Source organism: Furipterus horrens, unplaced genomic scaffold (genome assembly GCF_987537825.1).
Source record: "Furipterus horrens unplaced genomic scaffold, mFurHor1.1.pri manual_scaffold_8, whole genome shotgun sequence".
In the NCBI taxonomy this organism is placed as follows: domain Eukaryota; kingdom Metazoa; phylum Chordata; class Mammalia; order Chiroptera; family Furipteridae; genus Furipterus; species Furipterus horrens.
In genome coordinates, this window is record NW_028327178.1 from 91,102,796 (window position 1) to 91,125,217 (window position 22,422).

Sequence of the window (22,422 nt, forward strand, 5' to 3'; positions counted from 1 at the left end):
AGCCTGTAAAGTTCTTGGCACGGTGTCTGCCACAGAGTAAGGACTCAGGTACTAGCTGGGGCTGGTATGGATGATTTAAGGCGAGAGAGGGAGATAGCAGGAAGATGGAGTGAAGTACTAAGGACAGAAAGGGAGGGGAGACCTGGCTTGGGTGAACTGATTGAGGAAATGCCTGACATAGGGACTGATTAAACACTGGTTGAATAAAGAGTGGGCAAATTTTAAATTAGTCTAGAAGCAAAATATAAGTAGCTGATGCCATGAGTACAAATTTTCTAGTCCAAAATTTGCATATCTAAACAAAAACTGTCTTCATCTGTACCCAGTTAAATCACTGTTTTGAGCTCCTCTGCTACCAAGCACCAAAAATCGGGATGGTGCTGGTCCAAGGCAATGCCAGGATTTTCTCAGGCACTCTAGAGTAGGCTCAGCTGCTTTCGGGGGGGGTCTCCTGCCCTTGCTCAAGGGGAACACTTACCCTCTGGGTGGCATCTTTATGGGTGTGGCATGGGGGTGCGGTGGTGGCTCCTCAGCGAGCCCCACTCACACTAGAATCTGTGGCCGCATCCCAGCTGGTCCCTGTCTTGCTGCTTCAGAGGCTGAGTCTCCTGGTGGTATGCTTTTGCCCAACCAGAGAGCCCCCCGCCCCCCACCCCCACCTGTAGCCTCCAGGGTCCCGACTATGCCCTTTTGGCCACCCTGGGCAGGGCTGGAGCTCAGCTGATAGGAGCCAGTACAAACATACTAGTTGAAACAGTAAACTATTTTCATATTGGTTGGTAAAGAGCCATGGCTTCAGGCTCACACCCAGCCACTATGGTGCCTCCTCCAGGACCCCCATCCTGTCCTCTTCAAGATCCAGAGACCTTCATGGTCAAAAGGGAGTACTGTATCTTATACCATACACATGCAAAAGGCAGTATAGCCCAGCCAGACACATTAACAGCTGTTAAGCCCATTGCTTGCTAATTGTGGGGTGTATTCCTCACAACAACTATGTTTGATCCCAGTTTACAGATAAGAAGTTAGAAGTACAAAGAAGTGAAGTAACTTGCTGAGGCACACAGTCAGGAAGTGGCAGAGCCCATATTTAAAGCCATCACACACAAGGAGAAAAGGCACTCCTGGCAAAGGAATCAAAAGCTATAACATGAGGTGGTGGGAACTGCAGACTGTGCTCAAGGACTAGAGGATCCGGAGCTAGAAGGAGAAGCAAGGGAAGGAAAGCTGGAAAGATGCTGCTAGGAGAAGCAGAGCTGGGAGACACTAAGCAATGGGTCCCCGATGACATGAAGGTGACCACTGGGCTTCCCAGCTCTGTATCCATAGGTCCTGGCCAGGAGGATGCTGTTGTTCTGGGGGTCACTGCTATGCTGGGGGCTGCTGCCCCAAGCCCAAGGGGAGGCCCAGCACCTGCTCTTCCTGCGGGTCAGCAAGAACCAGCTGGAAACAGGTACAATTTAAGGGGTGGGCCGAGGGAGGCAGGAACTCAGGGAAGGGCAAGGGTGGGAGCTGTTACCACCTCCCTGTTCAAGGCTTCTCTTCTGGTCTCCACCTCACCAACAGCAGAATTTGCCTTCCTTCACCAAGAGCTGCCCCACACCTCCCCTGCTCTAACACTGCTGTGGCTCCCCAGTACCCACAGGAGAACCTCCATGCCCCTCTTACTGGCATTCAAGGCCCTACATCTCCAGCCTCTTCCACCAGCACCTCCCCTAACCATTCCCACAGGCTTCCCAGCCTCCTTCCTTTGTCTGTGCTTTTCCTTCCACCTACCGTACTCTTTCCCTTCTTCCCAACATGGTAAGTTCTGACTCATTCTTTAAGGCAAAGCTCTAATAGTCCCTCTGATGGGAACCCCTCCCAGTTTCCCCAGGTAGAAGGAGGTTCCTTTCTCTGGGCTCCCACAGCCCCTTGGTGAAGCCTTGTCTATGGCCTTATCCAAGTGTTTTATACTTGTCCCATTTGCCTGTTTGTCTCTCTCCCCAACTTTTGGCCATGAGTTCCTTGTTGTCCCCCATGCATAACAGCCCCATGTCATTGATCTGTTTCCTCTGTCAACATTGCTCTCTCCCCAGATCTGGCAATAGTGGATTTCTTCACTTCATTCATGTTTCAGTTCAAATGCCTCCCTGACCACCCCTCCTCCAGCCATGCTCCAGCTCGACTCCCATTTTTTTTTCTTTGTAGCACTTATACTTTCAAAAATTGTCATGCTTGCTGACCTGAGCAATTGGTGGTTATCGTCTTTCTCCCCACCAGAATGTATACTTGCTGCTAAATGATCATCTAACTTACTGACTCAGAGCAGGTGCTGGTGGGCACTGATGGAGGATGGAATGAAGGGTGAGCCCCACATCGAGGGCTGTGTCCTGTGTCCTCAGACATTTCAGACTTGTTCTTGAAACACCACATTCTGGACCACATGGCCAGGATACCTGTGACGGGAGCCCCAAGTGAAGGTGTCGCCATCCTGGACCACTTGCCCTTCGTAAGAAAACGTTTCTCCAAGAAGAGCAGTGGGCTTGATCTGTCGCTGGTCGGGGACCTGCTCTCGGGGAAGATCCTCCCACTGCTAGGGAAGCTGCTCCAGGCAGGCGGGTGAGTTGATCAAGGCTGCCCTGGCCATTCCTCCCCTTCAGCCAGTGTTCTCACCTGTCATGTGGAGCACCAGGTGGGTGGGTGAATAGGAGGTCTGGGTGTCCTTAGAGGTTCTCTACAGCCTGGAAAGCACTCAGCAAATGCATTTTTATTGTCTTTAACCCTCTCCAAGACACTTGAAATATTCCAAGCAGGCTCTAAACCAGGGACCTCAGCCTGGTAGCAGCCCTCCAGCCCTCCACATTCAGCCTACACCCGGTTATTGCAAACTTGTATGGTGTTTTGAAAAATATTTTAATGAATTGTCAATACTTAAAAATCAGGAGGGTTTTCATCAAAATCTATGTTTTCTGGTTGTATTAGTCTGCTAGGACTGCTGTAACGAAGTACCACAAACTGAGTGGCTTAAATACCAGAAATGTATTGGGTCACAGTTCTGGAGACTAGAAGTCTGAGATGCAGGTGTCAGCAGGGTTGCTTCCTGCTAAGGACTGTGAGGAAGAATCTTTTCTATGCCCCTCCCCCAACTTCCAGGGGTTTGCTGGCAGTCTTTGGTATTCGTTGGCTTGTAGAAGCATCACCCTGATCTCTGCCTTCACCTTCACGTGGCATTGTCCCTGGGTGTGTAACTGTGTCTGTGTCCAAATTTCCTCTTTTCACAAGGACAACAGTCATATTGGATTAGGGGCCCTTCTAACTCCAGCATGACCTCATCTTAACTGTATCTACAATTACCCTATTTCCAAATAAGGTCACATTCTTAGGTATTGGGGGTTAGGAATTCAACATATAAATTGGGAGAGGGGACCACAATTCAACTCATAACACCAACTCTAAAACAAAGATCTGAACACATCTGACCTGACCTCCCACCTGGCCATCACTGGTGTGTGGTCTGTAGTCCCTACGTTGATCCCTAGCCATTCCCTTCGCTCTCTTACATTACCTGCTTGGCCCTGAAGGCAAATGACTTGAAGATTTGTGGTAAAATAAATACCAACATAAATGAAAGATATTTATTGAGATTGGAGCAGGGGTTCCTACAAAGACAAACTATGTAGCCACAGATATGCCTCTGAATCTGTCCCCCAACATGAGCAGAGAGAGCCAGACGCATCCTGGGATGATAGGGGTGAAATGAAATGAAGAACTAGAGCACTGGGGTGGGTGGGACACTGCCCAGACAGGCTTGGGAAGAGAGTGCTGGGTCCACGCCACCTGAGCCCATACCAAGGCCTAGGACTGGCCACCACTCACCCTTGCCTGTGCATTTACACCACCTCTGCTCACACATCCTGGCATGGGGCATCAGGTTGGAAGGGCCATAGGAAAACCCCATATGGTCCAAGCCATTCTTTTCTTTTTATATTGAACTAAAATCATTGGGCAACTTCTGGTCAAGAAGGCAGCATAGGCAGACATGACTCACGTCTTCACACAACCACATCAAAATGACAGCTAAAGTATAGAACAACCATCACTCAGAACCATCAGAAATCGAGTTAAATGGAAGTCTGACAACTACAGTTTTAAAGAAACCACATCCGTCCATACTGGAAACCCCAGAGCCTGTGCACCCAGTGAACAGCTACAGACCATGTCAGAGCACCATCACCCTGCCCCTGCACAGCTGATCTTCCACAAAGGGCAGAATTTGGTGGTCAGTGGTCACAGCCAATCCTTGCAGCTGACTGGCCTGGGTAAATTCCTCCCATTGATCTGCCTACAGCAACCAAGGCTCAACTACAGGAGGAGGGTGTACTCATCCTACCTGAAGGGTGCATCTCGAGTACCCAGCTTCGGTGATAGGGGAGGTTGTGCCACTGGTCCCTACAAGACACCTACTACATTAGGTCAGTGCTAACAAGACAGGGAGTCATAGGAGCTCTACCTAATACATAGAAACAAACACAAGGAGGCTGCTAAAATGAAAAGACAAAGAAACATGGCCCAAATGAGAGAACAGATCAAAACTCCAGAAAAAGAGCTAGATGAAATGGAGATAAGCAATCTATCAGATGCAGAGTTCAAAACACTTCTTATGAGGATGCTCAAGGAACTTAGCAAGGACCTCAACAGCATAAAAAAGATCCAGTCAGAAATGAAGGACATGCTAATTTAAATAAAGAACAATTTACAAGGAAACAACAGTAGAGTGGATGAAGCCGAGAATCAAATCAATGATTTGAAACATAAGGAAGTAAAAAAATAAGCAATCAGAACAAGAAGAAAAAAGAATTAAAAAAAAATAAAACGAGGATGGTGTAAGCAGTCTCTGTGACAACTTCAAGTGTTCCAGCGTTCACATCATAGGGGTGTTGGGAGGAGAAGATAAAGAGCAAGAAATTGGAAATCTATTTGAAAAAATAATGAAAGAAAACTTCCCTAATTTGGTGAAGAAAATAGACATGCAAGTCCAGGAAGCACAGAGAGTCCCTAACAGATGTATACAAAGAAGCCCACACCAATACGCATCATAATTAAAATGCCAAAGGTTACAGATAAAGAGAGAGTCTTAAAAGCAACAAGAGAAAAGAAGTAAGCTACCTTCAGGGGAGTTCCCATAAGACTGTCTGCTGATTTCTCAAAAGAAACTTTGTAGGATAGAAGGGATTGGCCAGAAATATTCAAAGTGATGAAAAGCAGGGACCTACAGCCAAGATTGCTCTACCCAACAAAGCTATCACTTAGAATCTAAGGGCAGATAAAGAGCTTCCCAGACAACAAAAAACTAAAGGAGTTCATCATCACCAAACCATTAATTATTATATGAAATGCTAAGAGGACTTCTTTAAGAAAAAGAATATCAAAACTATGAACAATAAAATGGCAATAAATACCTATCTACCAAAAAATGAATCTAAAAAAACAAACTAAGCAAACAAGAACAGAGACAGAATCATGGATACGGAGAGCGTTTTCATGGTTGCCAAATAGGAGGAGGGTATACGGGAATGGGTGAAGAGGTGAGGGGATTAAGAAGTACAAATAGGTAGTTATAGAATAGCTTTGGGATGCAAAGTACAATATAGAAAATGGAGTAGCCAAAGAACTTGTATGCAGGACACATGGACAAGAACAGTGGTGGTGGGATTGCCTGAGGAAGTGAGGGTGCTGGGTGGAGGGGCACGAAGGGTGAAAAATAAGGTCAACTGTAATAGAGTAATCAATAAAGTATAATAAAAATAAAATTATTGGGCGACATTGGGTAATATCATATGATTCAAGTGTACAATTTTATAATACAGCATCTGTATATTGTATTATGTGCTCACCACCCAAAGTCTAGTCTCCTTATGTCACCCCATTTCCCTCTCCATCCCTCCCCAACTCGTCCATGTCATTCTTAAAAACCTCTCTGGAAGATTCCACACTGGAGGCAGACACACAGCCTTTGGGGAGCCTGACCCAGCCAGGTGTCCTTCCAGCACTGGAACTCATTGCTGCTCATTCCAATGGGGAACCAAATGAGTCACCAGCTTGCATCTAATGTCCAAAAAGTATATAAAACGTTGGGTTCCTCTCACCAAGGGGAGCAGAAGGCTCATGTTCTCCCTCCAAGATGCTCAGCATGGCAGATGGTTCCTGAGGGGATGGTGATGGATCACTAGCCATCTTGCTTTCCCGGACCCTTGCCTGCTCGCTTTTCCTCCACAGAATGCTTATACCTGAATTCATACAGCTTACTGTGCAGAGACAGCTTCTCCGCGCTACCCTCCCCATTTCGTAGAAGTTGAGGCATTGAGGTCCAGAGAAGGACTTGCCCAGGTCTTCAAGACTTGGGGGCTGGAACTAGAGCCCAGTGTTCTGCAGCTGTGCTGGGGGTCAGGGAAGGGTTGTCCCAAAGCTGCCCCACCCCTCCTGGGACCCACTCCTATTCTAACCAATCCAGACACACGCACTCTACAGAGGCCTTACCAGGCTACACAACACTCCCCATACCTTCTATGACAGGTTGGTCATAGAAGATGCCAAAGGACCCGAGGTCACCCTGCAAGTCCTGAGCGACAGCCTGCTGCGGGTCACATTGCGAAGCAAACTGTATGTCTCACTTCAGAAGTAAGTGCCCTGGGCGCTTTCCCCGACCTCTCTCAGTGCCAAGTGGCCATGCATTACTAGCAAAAGCCTGCTACCTGTATCACCATGAGCATCATAACAATCCTTTCCACTTCAGCATGTTTCAAAGTCATTTTTACTGATGGGAAAACTGAGGCACAGAGTGGGAGAAGGACCTCCCCCAGGATCAGACCATGAGTCAATGACAGAAGCTGAGATAAAACTCTCTGACTTCTATGTCAGAGGACAGGTGCCCCACCAGCGTAAAGGGCAGATGCATTAACGAGATGAGCTGAGGAAGGTCTAATTCAAGCTCACCTTGGAGTTCAGCACAGCCGCACTCCAGTCCCGCTTACCATCTAGGCGACCTGAGCAAGGACATCATTCCCGGGCCTTAGTTTCCCTGTCTGTGAAATAGAATATGGTCAAGTCCCCTCCTGTACTTGGCTGTTGTGAAAGTTCACTGCCGATCTGAGTTCAGACTGCTCACTAAACTGTGGAGGATGATGCTGAGCTGGAGTTGCAAAAACAACAGCCAACAGAGGAAGTCATATGGGTGATATTTGCACATGAAACAGGAATATTCTTAAGTGCCTTTGAGAAATATGTTTTTCTTGTAAAATATGGCTTTCTTGGTCTAGCTTCCCTTTTAGATAGAGGAGCACAAAGAAATACTTCTTTGGTAGAGATGTGGGCATAGAGAAATATTTCTCTGCTATACAATAAATGTATCATCACCCTTGTAATGTTGTGCATTAAAAATGCAACTTGATTCTTAACCTGCTGGGACTGTAGCAAAACAGAGAGAGTGATGACCCAGCTCATGGTCACCCTCAGCCCCCCAGGTCATTTCTACCCTGTGACAGATACTGGCTTGGTGTTGTCAGATCTTTCAGGTTTTCCAATGTGTGAACTCCGTATTCTTAATGAACTCTCCTAGTTTTTGATTGAGCCCTGCAGGCAACTGCAGGCCACCAGCCTGAGACTTCTGGTCTCACCCTTGGGCTGCGGCTTGGGGTCTGTCTAGATATCCTGCCCCTACAGGATTCTGCGGCTCAAAGTCATCAAGAACATCCGCATCGGGGTACGGCTGGAACAGATGGGGGACAAGACCAAGGTGGCCTTTGAGGAGTGCCACACCCCACCAGGATACCTGAGCATCAAGGTCTTGGAGCAGTGAGTACCTACCCACTCCTGCGCTTCCACTGGGCAGGGCAGGCCTTTCTGCCCTGCTCCTGCTCCTCAGCCCTTCCTGAGATTCAGGGCTGAGGCTGCCTCTCCCAGCCTAGCTGTCTAGAGTGACCAAGGGCATCAGGGACAGGGTCATCTCCAAGGTCACAGGTTGCACACACCACCCAGCAGTATCTCCAGCCTCAGTGTTGAAGGTCATGACTAAGGTTGTGCATCCAATCTCAGCTTCGCTGCTTTCTAACACTGGGGCCCTAGCCAAGCTCTTTGACTTCTGGGAGCCTCGATTTCCTCACCAGTGAAATAGGATTGCTCACAGAACCCAGCCAGCACGGGGTGGCTGTGGGGAAGAGATGAGTTAACCCACGTGATCCACTTAGCATAAAACCTGCCATATAAGGTGGCTGCTGTCTATGATTCTTAAATTACCCAGCACAAAAGCCACTTCCTTCACAAAGCCCATGGTGACTTCCACTGCCAGCTGTGATCTCTCCCTCCTTGAAAAACCACAGAATCACCAGAGAGAGAAATAAAGAGACAAAGGCAGGGAGGAAGAATCAGGAAGAAATAAAGAAGAGAAGGAGGAAGTCAGGGAGGCAGAAAGCAAGAAGGCTAAAAGGAGGGAGAAACAAAAAAAAGAAAAGGAAGGAAAGAGGAGAGAGGAGAGAGGAGAGGAGGAAGGAAGCAGCCACCCTGAATTTCCATGTCACACAATCCCTGGGGCCTTCCTCAGCCCTGCCCTGGACTCCCCGCTCTGGCCTCCGTTTCCCACTCCATGGTGGCTCAGACCCCACACGCTCTCCTCTGCCCCTAGAATGAACCCCTTCCTGGTGAATGAAGTTCTGGAGATGGTGACAGGTGTCCTGGATGAGGCATTGCCCTTCCTCCTCCAGAAGATAGTGAGTGCTCATCCCCTCCACTGCTCCCTGGAAGAGGGGTGCAACCCCAAAGGAGAGCCCCCCAACCTCACCCAACATCACAGAAGACCCCCTCATGCCTTCCCTCCAGGTGTGCCCTGCAGCCACGACCCTGCTCAGCGAGCTGCTACAAGACCTGCTGCACATCACTCTGCGTACGTTGTTTCTGGCCAAGGAAGGGGCTTATCTTTTATCCCCATAGTGTGTGCCAGACACTGTCCTAGGCTCTGGGACTGTGACAGGAAATAAAACACACAAACCCTGCCCACAGGGTGCCTACTTTCTAGTGGGGAAGAAAAAGGGCAATATGTCTATGACGTTGGTAAGTCATTGCCCCAGTGAGCCTCAGTTTCCCAGTCTGTAAAATGGGATTATCACAGGCCCAGAGGTAATACAAATAACCTGGCACAAAGGTATTGCTCAATACATGTTCATTATTATAGGAAGCACAGGCCCAGCCCACAAGGAACTTATAGCTAAGCAGAGAGGAGAACAAATTCCTCCGTCTTGCTGCCTCCCTATGCCTTTCCACCCACACCGCGGGGGAGGCTGAGCCCCAGTTTCATTTCCTCATTGTAGCCGTGACCACCTCTGGCCCGGAAGGCTTCCAGTACTATGTCACTACCACAGAGTTCACAGAGGAGGCCGTCCTGATGCAAGTCCAGGTGAGCCAGCCCCCTGGCCAGGGCAGACCCTCAGGGACATCCACTGGCCTGGGAGAGGATGGGCAAAGAGGAGAATGTGATGGGGCTCCTCTGGCAGGAAGCATAAAGGGAAGGAGGAGGATAAGGAGGAAGAAGAAAGGGGAGACCTAGGTGCTTGCCCTCAGAAGCTTGTGCTGAGCCTGGGCACTCCTTCCTCAACTCTGGAGAGCAGGAGAGGCCACGGGGCTGCATGTCCCATGAGCAAGGATCAAGCTCCAGCTAAAGAGCAGGGGCTGTGGGACCATGTGTAATGCCCAGTTGGAAGGGACCCCCAAATGGGGAAACCAAGGCCCAGAGAAGGGACGAGGCTAGATGCCCGACTCTAATCCCCATGGAATGATAGGAGGTGGTCAGGAGGATAGGAAGGATATAAGTAGGTAGGAAGGAGGTGCTGTTGACAAAGGTACAGAGGAGGGAATAGAGTCAAATGAAGGAGAAGCAAGGAAACAGGGTTTGTGCGTTCAAAACCCAGCTCCACCTCTTACCATGTGTAGGATCTTAAGCCACCGCTCCTCTCTGGGCTTCAGTTTCACATAATGAGCCCTCAATATATTAGCTGTAACCAGTTATTGGCCAAGGAGGCATTCCCACAGAAGTTCTTCTTCCTCCTTCATTTCTCTAAAGCTCGTGACCCCCTGTGGCCCAGGCCAGAGAGCCCCGAGGTCTGACCACCTGGCCCAGCAGTCCCTCCCAAAATTAGCCCAGGACAGCATGGCAGACCTGGCCTTTTCTCTGGAAACCTACAATGACATCCTATCCTGCCTCTACACCAGCCAAGAAATCCGTGTGGACTCCCAAGACTCCACAGTGAGTGCTTGAGGAAGGGGAATGAGGGTGGGATGTAACGAATGTTATTGCTCTATTTTTCACATGAAGAAGCCATGTCATAGATGACAGAAATCCCTTTCTGGATGAACCTAGGTAAGTCACTTCTCTCTGGACCTCACCTGGATAACTCCTCCAGCTAGAGGTCCCCTCCTCTCAGAAGACTTCCTTAAACACTCAGGCCTCTTCTTGTTACTCTCTTCAAAATATGTATCCATTCATTTATGAGGCAAGTATTTATTGAAGACCTACTATGTGCCAGGTCCTGTGCACACTGGGTCTCTGCCCTCGCAGAACTTAAAGTCAGATTGGGGAATAGAAAACAAACTAGAAAGCACTCAGATAAATAAAACAATTTATCTTATCTATACTAAGCAAAGTAAGGAATCAGCAAGTGACTGGTGGAGAGATGAGAGGGCTACCCTGGACACTGAAGTCAGTGAAGACATTTCTAAGAAGGTGTCCTGAATGATGACAAAGAGGCACACACATAGAGGTCTGCAAAAAGAGCAAGTTCTCAGGGTCAAATTAGGGAGAAATCCAGATACATCACTGTTCAAAAGCCTCTAGCAGCTCCTCATCACACTCTAAATAAAACCCAGTCTCTTCTCTGCAGTTCCTGCATGATCTGGCCCCTGCCCACCTCTCCAGGCTTATCTCCTCACTTACTACACTCCTGACACACAAGCTGAGCTGGCTCCCACCTCAGGGTCTTTGCACATGCTAGTCTCTCTGCCCAGAACTCTCTTCCCTCCATTGTTGGTCTCAGTGCAAATGTCATCTCCTCAGAAAGCCCCTCTTTGACCACTTCATCGAAATATCTAAAGGAAGCTTTCTCTCTCCCCACCTACCTCTCTCTTGTTCTGTTCTTTTCCCTTCAAAACAATGATTACTCTGTGTGTATGAATAATGTTATATATGCAAAGTTTTATAGATATATATATATACACATATGCACATATGTATATTTGTATGCTTATTTATTTGTGTGTTTACTGTCTCCCAATTTTGAGGGCAGGGACTATGGACGGTATGCTATGTGAAGGGTACCCAGTGGGTACTCAGTAAACACTGAAATATAAAATCCTAAGATTCTTATCAGGAAGAGATCTAATGTTATTGCTCCATTTTTTACATGAAGAAACCAAGGTCCAGATAGGGAAGTGACTTGCCTAAGGTCACCCAGCAGGTGGGATTAGTAGCAACGCCCAGTCCCCTACCTCCTCATGCTCTTCTCTCCATTCCACATAGGTGTGACAGCTCTGAAGCAGTTAAAGTGAACCCTGTAATTCCATGTCTAGAGAAATTCTTCCACCAGTGGGCAAGGACACATGTGCAAGGGGTTCTTTGCAGCTTTTCTTGTTATAGGGTGAAGAATAAAGTTAACTTAGGTGTCCCTCAATAAGGAATTTGTAAAATAAGTCAGGTTGTGTTCATAAAAGGCAGAATACTATGCAGCTGTTAAAAAGAATGGAGTTGTTCTATATGTACTGATGGTGAGAGGAACAAACAAGATGTTGGACCGTGTGGTTAAAATTTTTCCATCTATTCATATTTATATGTGGACAGGAAAAAGTCTGGCAGGATATACTCCAAAATATCAACAGTGTTTACCCATGAGAATAGGATTTAGGAGAAAAGATGTTAAGAGTGGGCCTTTACATTTTACTTCATACATTTTGTAGTGTTTTTTATAATGATTTATGATTTTCAAAAATCAATGCAGCATAGGTAAATGGATAGAAATGTGATACATCTGCTTTAAATATAGAAGAATATTAATAGAAGAATCTGTAGGTGAAAAGTAACAAATGTTTTCTTTAACATTCTCTCATTTTTGGTGCATGTGTGAAAACTTTCTCAATAAAATGTTGGGGCAAAATCATTGAAACAATAAAAAAATGAATCTTTCCAGGTAAGTCATAACGAGAAGCCAGGTGAATGGTTCCTCCCATGCTGAGACTGACCAGTGTGCAGGTTGTGCATCCAGTTGGGGACAGTTACATCTTATTGAACCCCAGTTGACATCCCCCAAAACCTGCTCAGAACAGATCTAAGGATTCTAAAAGCCAACACAGATTTTGCCCTTTTCTCAGGCTGCCAGCCTCATTCAGCTGTTGTCACTGAGAGAATTGGAGCCTGGGTCCAAGGTGAGTGTGTCACCAGTTTCTTCCCCAGCACCCTGGCCAGAATCTCAGAAAAGATTGATGTTTCCCATTTGGCCAGAGTTTCCTCCAGTGGACTCACAAAATCACTGCACCTGCTTCACAAGTGTTGTGAGAATTAAAGGAGATGATTCAAGTGAGGCACTTAGCTTAGTGCCCCACCCACGTGATCATGGCTGTGGGGCTATCATCATTATTCTGTACTGACTCAGACACCAGCCCTGCCATGGCACACCTACTGAGGCAAAGTGAGTAGCAGCTGTGTGCCAGGCCCCTCCACCTACGTCAACATAATTCTCAGCAACGCTGCACTCTCACCCCTTCTTAGATGTCAGCAAACTGAGGCTCAGCACAGTGAATTCACTTGCCTAAGCTCACACTGCTCAGTAAGTGGCAGAACCAGGATTGCAACCCAGTCCCAGACTCCAAAAGTCATGCTCAATGTCCTCTCTTCAAAGGCTCTTACAATATGGCACCTGATGGACAATTAATAATAACCACGATAGATAACAACAGCATTACTGAATGCCGGGCTCTGTTCTAAGCACGTTATATAAATTAACTCATTTTATCCCCACTGCAACTTTATAGGGTAGGCATGATTATTATCCCCATTTTACAAGTATGAAAATTAAAGCACAGAGAGATTAAGAAATTTGTCTCAGGCCAAGCAGTTTCCAAGTGGTGAAGCTAGGATTCTAGCTCCAAAAGCTATGCTTTTACCTGCTATGCATGCCCAGGAGAAGGAGGATGTAATCTCACCTCAAAGGAGCTCAGTAAGGGTAAGTAACCTTCCCAAGGTCACACAGCAAGTTGCTGCAGAGCTAGAACAAAAACTCAAGATACTTCGACTTCAAAAATGATCTTTTCCCCATTCTTCTGAGCTAGGGGTTAAGAAAAGCCACCTTCTATCCTCACCTGCACCTTTTAACCTCATTCAGGCTTCGCAACAGCCCAGAGGGAGAACGGAACTGGTCATCAGCACCCCTGACCCTCCCACTGTCCGCCTTGACGGTCACAAGGTCATAGTCATCCAGTCGGGCTCCCTGGTGCTACTGAGGCCCAGTAACACCTCCTCTGTCTCATTTTCCTGGGTGAGTTATGCCTTGAATCTTTGCTCCTCAGGGACCATGGGTCCACCTGAGGGCCCCTCCAGAGCCCACTGCCTGAAGCGGTATAGCAGAACAGCAGTGAACCTCACTGTGGCATCATCCACTAATATTCAATCAGTCAACACCCAAATAACTAAGCCTGTTGTTAAAACATTAAAATACTTCAACACCTGCTCCCCCAAGCTCAGCCCCCAGTGCTCCCCAAGGACCTCCTCAGCAACTAAAGGGTTTTGCCTCCAACATCCTCTGCTCGGTGCCCTTGCATGATATTCTTTTGTCTGTCTCCCCTAGATATGGCTGCATCAAAAACCCTTGTCCCCAAAACCAGGAGAAAGATCAAAGCAATGTAGTTCATGGAGGGGCTAAATGTGTTTGCATTCTCCACCCCCCAAGACAGAGGAGACCCAAGGCAGAGAGGGTTGGATGCTGGAACACTGGGGAAAGTTAGCTCCCCCAAAGTTTCAACTTCTCTATCCTGAGCCCTGCGTAGGATTCCTATTGCCATTCCACAGGCCTTGAAATTGGGAGGGTGCCTCAGATAAAGGCACAGGAGAGTCACCCCACCTAGGCCAGCCCAGCGGCATTGGTCTGTACAACAGGATCCTGGGATCCTAGTTGGCATGATTCTGTGGCAAAGAAACCAGTCATCTGGCTGTTGGTGAAAGTCCTATTTCTGGCTTACCAGGTGACTGTGTGAATTATGGTCATCCATGGACAACCCCCTCAAAACCAAAGTGTCCTCTGGCTTCCAGCAACATCAATCCCACAGCCAATGATTCACTGCAAAAGGCTTTCCGTGCACTGGGCCAAGTCCCTCCCCTCATGTCCAGCCCCAGCCTGCCCTGCCTTCCAAGGGCACCCAGCACCCACCCTGCTCTCTCCCGGGCAACAGCAACATGGTCATAGCCTGAACACATGCAAACCAGCAGTTGGGGTTGGGGTAGGACTGAGTGAAAGAAGTCCAGCCCTGGACATGTATTCATGGGGGATGGGCATGAAGGGAATGACCTCTAACCAGAATGTGAATTCTTCTTCTGTTCTGACCTAATTTCACTTTATCATAGACACTCCTCTCAGAGGCTATGTTTTCCTCAGGAAATCAGAAATTAAAACTCCAGTTCACTCCAAACAGGTATATCTTTTTGGTTTTGGATGTTGAGGGGAAAATAAGATGGCTCACACAGAGAGAGATGGGGTAGAGAGTGGTAAAGGGGTATAAGCTTCCACGCCTGCTCTCTGCTGAAGAGAGAGGTTTATAGGAGGACGGGAAGAGGGAGGGAAGGATGTTGTGACTTGAACCTCACTGGACACTGTGCCACCCAAACAGCCGCCCTGACCTAAAAGAATAATCTCTTTTCTCTGGTAGCAGCATGGTCGCCCTGGGCTCTTACCCCACTGGCCTTGAAAAGCAGGTAAGTCTCTTTCCTTGGCCTGCCCATGGTCCTGAAGGACCCATGAGCAGACCCTGAGTCATTGATGTAGGGGGTTCAAAGACTCACTCCCTATCGCTGATCTCATCTTGCCCTGGAGCCCCCATGCCCACTGGGGTTGGGGGGGCACCCAGGACTTAAACTGGTCCATTTCATTCTTTCGTACACTTCCTGAATACTGGCTACGTGCCTGCCTTGTCTTAGGTACTGGGGATGGGTCAGTGCACAAAGCAAGGGTCAGTGCACAAAGCAAAGGTCACTGCCCTCGCAGAACTCACATTCTACCAGGGTGAAGTCAGCTAATGAACAATAAATACAGTAAGGTAAACTATATATTATGTAGGCTGGCAATGGTGCTGTGGAAAAAGCCGAGGGGACAAGGATAGGGAGTGCACCTAGGGGTGATACTGAAAAGGTCAGGGAAGGCCTCATTGGGAAGGTGAGTGTTTAAGCAAAGACAGGAGAAGGTGAGGGGGGAGCCATGGGTATATGCGGAAAGAGGGGACCAGAGGCCCCAAAGCAGTGGTTTGGGAAACAGCAGGGAGCCAGGGTGGCTGGAGCAGACAGGATGAGGGGAGGTCAGAGAGTAGGCAAGGCCAGACCCATCAGGGCCTTCTAGTTGGGGGCTGGCTTTTACCAAGTGATGTGAAAACCAGTGAAGTTTCTGAGCAGTGGAAGCGCAGACTGGCGGGGGCCAGGGCGGATGCAGGGAGGCCATCCAGCAGGCTTGTAGAAAGATGCCAAGGGTTGATGAGGCTTGAACAACGTGGCGGCAGGTGCAGGATGGACTCTGAAAGTAGGGCTGACAGGACTTCCTGATGGAACAGATGTGGGGGAGGGGTGAGAGAAGCCCGCAGGAGGACACCTGGATTTTGAAGGATACCTCCTTCTCTACAGGTTGAAAACAGCCTCTTTCAGAACATTCAGTCTGTGCCCCCCACTGGGCTGAGGGTCCCCTCTCTGGGTTTCCTCACCCCTGGGCTTCGTGTCCTAAGCCAGCCACACCCACGTGCCGCGGGTGGGGTTTCTCCTGTACTGCGGCTGGTCTGGGCCCTTCCTGTTGAGTCCTCAGGGTGGAGCATGTGGTCTCTTCCCCCAGGGGCTGTTCTTGCTCCGACCTTGGAAGAGCCTCTCATTGCCCCTGCCTGTCTGAGGGAGACCCCATACCATCCCTTTCCCCCCCCTGGGCACCATCACCCTCCACTTCCCCAGGATTGCAAGCCTCACGCTCTAGCCCTCCTCGGGGAAGACTACACAATGGAAAAACAACAAAAGGATCGAGAACGTGGATGCGAAACACTCCAATACTAACCTGCCTGTTATATCAGGTCTTGCTCCAGCCTTACCTGCACAGCATCCCAGGGCTGAGAGGTCCTAAAGGTCACCCTCCCCAGTCAGAGAACCCCGTCTCAGACACCATCAGAGGGCAGTCACCCAGGCAGGGTGGCTACGTATGGTTGGGGACAGGGTGTGCACTGTGCAAGCCACCCACATCACAGACGGTACAGACATGAATATGCTTATGACAGTCTCCCAAAAGATGGGGAAAGCATGTCTTGAAGAAAGGGCGTCTTAATGAATGTGTGCACCTCGGACCCACAGGCCAGGAGCCGCAGGTGACAGGAACAGTAAGAGCAAAGCACAGAAGTAGGCAGTAGGCGCGTACGAGATAGACCAGTCTGGCTGCAGGGGAGCCATGGGAGGTGGGAGCGGAAAGGAAGTAAGAAAGGAAGGGAAGAGAAGAACAGAAAAGAAAACGCGTCTTTTTCTAACCTGTCCAGATGGGGTGGGGCAGCCCCGATCAAGCCCCCCACACCTCCTGGTGACAGCAGGCTTGCTTTCTCAGTGAGACAGTTCCTGCCCCCTCTTCAGGCAGCTGTCAGGACTGGACCCAAAGTGGATCCCTGCAAAGCTCTGGCCCAACCAGTTTCCTCCCCCCTGGGCTGCCCTGCAGGGATATGAAGACACCACTGAGACGTGGGGTGAAGGCGACTGTTTTACAGGCCCCTCAACTTTCCCCAGTCCCTTCACTAATCTGGTCATCTGGCTCCCATGGTCTTAAAAAGTGGAGTCCCCAGGGCTACTCCTGATCTCCTGTGGGTACCTACACACTGGGTCCCCCGCTTCCCATGGTCAGAATCTGCTGACCCAGCGGAAGTGACCTTCTTTCCTCTGAAGTCCTCTTTCATCTGCTGCAGGAAGAACATCTGAAGGACTTTGTCTTAGAGCTTCTGTGGAGGACGTTTCTGCCCCGTCACAACGGTGAGCCCCACGGTGTTTCTTCTCGTGCCCACATGCCGTACAGCTTTGGAGCAGCATCAACAATGCCCAAAGCTCTGCACATGCTGCTGACTCTGTCTTGTTCCCTGGGGGTTGGTTAAGAATCGCCCATGCTCAAGGCAAAAGGATGCAGGATAGAAACCCTGAAATCTGGGTATGGTGGATGAGGAGGGTGGGGAAGGGGCCATGTGTGCCCTTCTTTTCACTGATAGAAGCTCAGAGTGGGGTGAGTAGCCAGGAAGGGCTTCCTGGGAGGGGTGCGGGTTAGCATGGAAAGTGAAAACAGGAAGGGCCATCAGAGGCAGTGGAACCCGCAGCTAACAACACCAACGCCTGCAGGGGCCAGGTAGGTAACACATCCACAGGAAGCAACCCATGTGGGGCCTAGGCCAAATATGCCACAACTTAAGTGGGAAACTAACAGTTTTGGAGATATCACACCCATCTTTAGACACCAGCAACAAATTCAAACTTTTCAAAACTGTCTTAGTTTGAACTCCCTCAGAAGCAGACCCTGAGATAATGGAGTACATGTAGTTTTTTGAGATGTGATCCCAGGAAGCCAGAGGGGAGTGAGGAGAAAGTTCTATAGGAATACAGGGCCTAACTTGTGCCTCACGGAACTCATAGGTTTCCTCACCTCCCCTAACACAGTCCATGTAACTATCATCCATCCACCCACATGATTATTTGGTCAACACCTATATTCCCAAACAGACCTTACTTGCCTCTGAGATATCACCTGGCTCAGCCTCCTTGTCTTTCAGATAGGCCCAGAGAAGTTTAGTGACTTATCCAAGGTCACACAGCAAGTCTCTGGCAGAGCCGAGCCCAGAACCTTGGTTTCTTGCTTCCCCAACAGGGGCTTTTCTCTGTGTTCCAACTCAAGGACTCATGTTGGGACTGCAGAGTGAGGCTAGAGGAGCAGGCAGAGGCTCAAATGCTGACCAGGCTGAAGGACTTCATCTGTTCTAAGGCCCATGGTAGCCAGAGAAGGTTCTGAGCATGAAGTAAGCAACTTTGTGTCCAAGAAAGAGGTGGGGAAGGGTGGTGATGGAAGATCAAACAAGGCAGCCAGAAGAGTATGTTGGTAGGCAAGGATGCAACCTGACCTGGGATGAGGCGAAGGACGAGGGAGAGAGGCCCTCCCCCCACACTTTGCTAGTACCTATCACAGGCAGCTCATTCATTCAACAAGTGTATCTTAGATCCAGGACAACAAAGAGTCATGGTGAGGGTCAACGGCTAACCCAGAGGCTAGGCATGGCCCAGGAAGCCTCTATAGTCCTGCAGGATCTGAGCACCCAGTGGGTTGCACACCAGGAGGTGCTATACACACTGGAATTCTGTCCAAAGCGCCCCCACAAGGAACGAAAGAACAGAGCCAAAGCCACTGAGGAAATACAGGAGAACAATCTGCAAGAAGCAGCCTGAGGGGGAGAGAACTGGTAGGGAAGAATTGGTATGTGCTGCAGGTAGGGCTGTCTGCTCCCAACACAGAGACAGACTTGAAATGAGGGGGGTCCAGAAGCTGGGAGCTTGGAAGCTGATGAGGAGGCCTTTGCAAGATCAGAAGACAGTTCCTCAAAAGATAAAAATAGAACTATCGTACAACCCAGCAATCCTACTTTTGGGTAAATACCCAGAATAAAACAAAAACACTAGTTTGAAAAGATATATGCACTCCTATGTTCATGGCAGCATCATTTACAATAGCCAAGATATGGAAACAACCCAGGTGTCCATCAATAGATAAATGGATAAAAAAGATTCAGTTCCCATACATACATGTACACACAATCGAATATTATGTAGCCTTAAAAAAGAATGAAATATTGCCATTTACAACAACATGGGTGAAACTGCAGGGTATTATGCCAAGTGAGATAAGTCAGAGAGAGAAAGACAAATATTGTATGCTTTCATTTATATGTGGAATATTACAGAAAATACATAAACAAAACAGAAACAGACTCATAGATACAAAGAATAAACTGATAGATGCCAGGTGGGGGAGGGGGCAGCAGGGTAATAGGTGAAAAAAGTGAAGGGGATTAAGAGGCACAAACTTCCAGTTATAAAATAAATAATTCATGGGATGTAAGGCACAGCATAGGGAATAGAGTCAATAATACTATAATAACTTTGTATAGCAACAGATGGTTACTAGACACCATGGTGATCACTTAACATCAAATCACTTTAAATACACCTGAAACTAATATAAAATTATACAGAATCTTATTTTAATTAAAAAAAAAAATCAGAGGACAGATGGCAGACCAGATGTACTTATCCCTCTTCCTCTATCCTTCCCCCCACCTAACTGGACCAAATACCACATTAGGCCAGCAAAGGGGTATCAGACCCTCCCCTGAGCCCAGAGTGATGATGGGTGTATAGGATGGGGTGAGGGCTGATCAATGCAGAGGACAGGGCAGAAGGGGCCCAGGTCAGGCCCTCAAGATTAAATCTCAGAAACTCCCTTTGCAAAGTGATCAATATTCAAGTTTACCACATTTACCAATTATTTGCTTTAAGGACTATTTTTCGTATATTTGGTAATTGAGTATATTTGTGATTACTCTCCTTCTTTGATATACTCATTGGAGGTTTTCTTATTAATTAACCAGATTTCTAGTGTTTTAAGGTTGACTTTTCAATTTATACTGACTTTTTCCTAATTCTTTTCTGCAACATTTTCTGTTTCTGCCAAAGTTTTAGCATCTGGGGGCATGTATAGCATTTTCAATCATTTTCCTCAATTAAATGAGAATAATAAAATTCATTGATACAATCATAAGAAGAATTCAATATCTTGAACATTCTTAAAAGGGTGCTAAGAAGAATATTTTCATAAGAAGGTGTTCATAGTTACTGAATAAGTTTGAGAGAAATTCCTTTTAGATAAATTTTTAATAAATGGATTGGCATTTATAGAGACCTGGCTTTCTGAGGTGGGGCTGCCGGACATGGGCAGGAGGTGGTGCTCCCTGAGGAAGGGAAGGGGCATGCACCCTGTTCTGGGCATTGGAGCAGCCAGGGCTCAGCTGGCCGGGCCCCATACTGCCCCTGCCCTACACCCACGGACACCTCTGCCCACCAGGACACTGAGCTCCCCTGTGCATCCCATTCACAGAGCTGCTCAGAGAACAGTCCCTCCCGCTGCCCAACATCAAGGGCATCTCCTTCAACCAGGCCCGGATGGAGCCCTCTGAGGTAAATGCTGGGTAAAGAAGCTTCCGGAGACACACAGTGAGGTCAGAGGTAGAGGGCCTTAGAGTCTTAGAGATGCCTTGTTCCCACCTGCTGAGGGAGAGGCTGCAGCTGGGCAGAGAAGGCACTCCACATGGCAAGCCCTTCACCTCCCTTATCTCACAGTCTCCTCTCAGCCATCCTGGGGGTGATGCCCCATTTACAGAAGAGAAAGCTGAGTCTCCAACGGGTTGCATGAATCCCTCCAGGAGCTAGACCCTAGGCTCACTGAGAGCTTCGATGCCTGACACAGGTGGTCTTTAAAATAGTTCCATGAAGTGGATGCTGTGGTTTGTCCCATTTCACAGACGAGGGAACTAAGGCTCAGAGAGGCAGAGAAAGTGGCCCAGGGCAGCAGAGCTGGTTTAACGGACATTCATCTGACTTGAAAACCTGCACCCGTGCTGGGTGCTGCTGGGACAAAGAGATGAGTTGGACCCAGTCCCTGAATCCGCCAAAAGCTCCCGTCCTGGTGGGGAAGAAGGTGCAGGAGCACTTGGATTCCAGCAGCATGGGCGGGTCTAGCAGAGGTTTGAGCATTGTGGGTGAGAGAATGTGGAAGGCTTTAACTGAGTGACAAGTTCACCTCAAGGCGACCCAAGCAGGATGAACCCCAATGCATCAGAAACTTGTCCTTGATACGCTTCCAGGAATAAACCCAAAGACTGGTCTGTTCCCTCCCTCACAGATATTCCCAAGACCCTCCTTGCACCCTCCTATGTCCTCTTTTCCAGTTGGTCCCTGACTCTGTCTTCTTGCCACTGGGGAATGGTGTGTTCTTAGGACAAACACAAGCCCTCTTGGGAGTGGCAGGTGCAGCCTCAGGGAGAGCGGGTTTCCTAGGATGGATGGGACACATTGCTCTGTTTCTATGCACAGGATTGCATGCTGCTGACCATTCCAGAGGAATAGGTTCATACCAAGGATCCCTCCCCTCAGCCACAGTGTCACAGACCCTGGAGAGTCCACGAGTGGCTGCAGGCACAATGGAAAATCTCAGTTGCAATAAAGATGACTTGCTTGAGAAGGTGTCTGGTTCTGAGTTTGCTAAGAGGTTCTGAGAGGTGGCAAGGCCGTCCTGATATGTTCAAAGGAAGGGTTTTCTCCCACATTGTTTCTGTCTCCCTTGATCCCTCAGAGAATATTCTGAATTCAATGTTCAGTGTCTCAGAGAAGGAAGGTTCTTCAGAAAATGGAAAAAGAGCCTGAGTTTCACAAGTTCAGGCCCTGAGGAGACAGACAGAAAGTCTACACACATAGTAAAGTTTCCCTGGTTGAGAGAGAGGAGGACAGCAGGGAAGAGAAGTGTAAGGTTCCTAAGAAAAGAAGGGACCGTGAAACCCAGAGATATTGGGGAGGTCTTGAATACAAAGAAAAGGGGCCAAGGGAAGCAGCTAGACCACCCAAGAGGAAAGCGGGGTCCAGGTGGGTGACTGTGAGACAGCCACACCTCTGAGCTCCATGGCCTTAAAGGTGTGGCGGGCAGCAGAGGAATTTTCATGTGCCCAGCAGCACTGACATCTAAGGAGACAGCCAGAAGCCCTCCCTCCCCATCAACGCCCAGTCCCATGTAGCCTGGGCAGGGCAGGGCAGCGAGCAGAGAAAGGCAGGACCCAGTGGCCTTTGCAATAAGAAATATAAACAGCCCCGTGGTTGCCAAGTGTGGAAAGATGGCAAATCTTGGAGAGATGGGCACCTGCCAAAGCTGAAAGCAGGTTAGGCCTGGCCCCAGATAAAGGCTGATGAGGAAAAACTCTGGATTGTGATAAAAACCCCACCACAGGAAGGCTGGAGGCTTATGATGGTCTCTGTCTTGAGAGAAGACAAGCTGGCAGCTACCCCAGTTAACTGAACTGACCTCTGGAAATGAGAAGAGTTGTAGGTGAAGC

At 48.5% G+C, this 22,422-nt stretch overlaps 1 protein-coding gene across 1 annotated transcript; it reads left to right on the top strand.

The window, feature by feature from the left end:
• The first annotated feature begins 1,323 nt into the window (after positions 1-1,323).
• Positions 1,324-21,509, top strand: LOC150003429 (uncharacterized). Its single transcript, XM_090285271.1, has 15 exons — positions 1,324-1,453; positions 2,385-2,601; positions 6,556-6,660; positions 7,702-7,833; positions 8,660-8,744; positions 8,854-8,917; positions 9,342-9,427; positions 10,091-10,273; positions 12,388-12,441; positions 13,398-13,550; positions 14,633-14,700; positions 14,935-14,980; positions 17,197-17,260; positions 20,418-20,497; positions 21,413-21,509. Exons 1-15 carry the CDS (start codon positions 1,345-1,347, stop codon positions 21,443-21,445), a joined length of 1,479 nt encoding a protein of 492 aa, XP_090141397.1. The 5' UTR covers positions 1,324-1,344; the 3' UTR covers positions 21,446-21,509.
• The last annotated feature ends 913 nt before the right edge of the window (positions 21,510-22,422 follow it).

What these genes read in the sequence shown, in the direction of transcription:
- LOC150003429 (XM_090285271.1), top strand. Translation starts at nt 1,345, where the DNA reads ATGCTGTTGTTCTGGGGGTCACTGCTATGCTGGGGGCTGCTGCCCCAA. An exon ending in CAAGAACCAGCTGGAAACAG is followed by an intron (nt 1,454 to 2,384) that starts GTACAATTTAAG and finishes CTGTGTCCTCAG; the next exon opens with ACATTTCAGACTTGTTCTTG. An exon ending in CCCGGATGGAGCCCTCTGAG is followed by an intron (nt 20,498 to 21,412) that starts GTAAATGCTGGG and finishes TTCTATGCACAG; the next exon opens with GATTGCATGCTGCTGACCAT.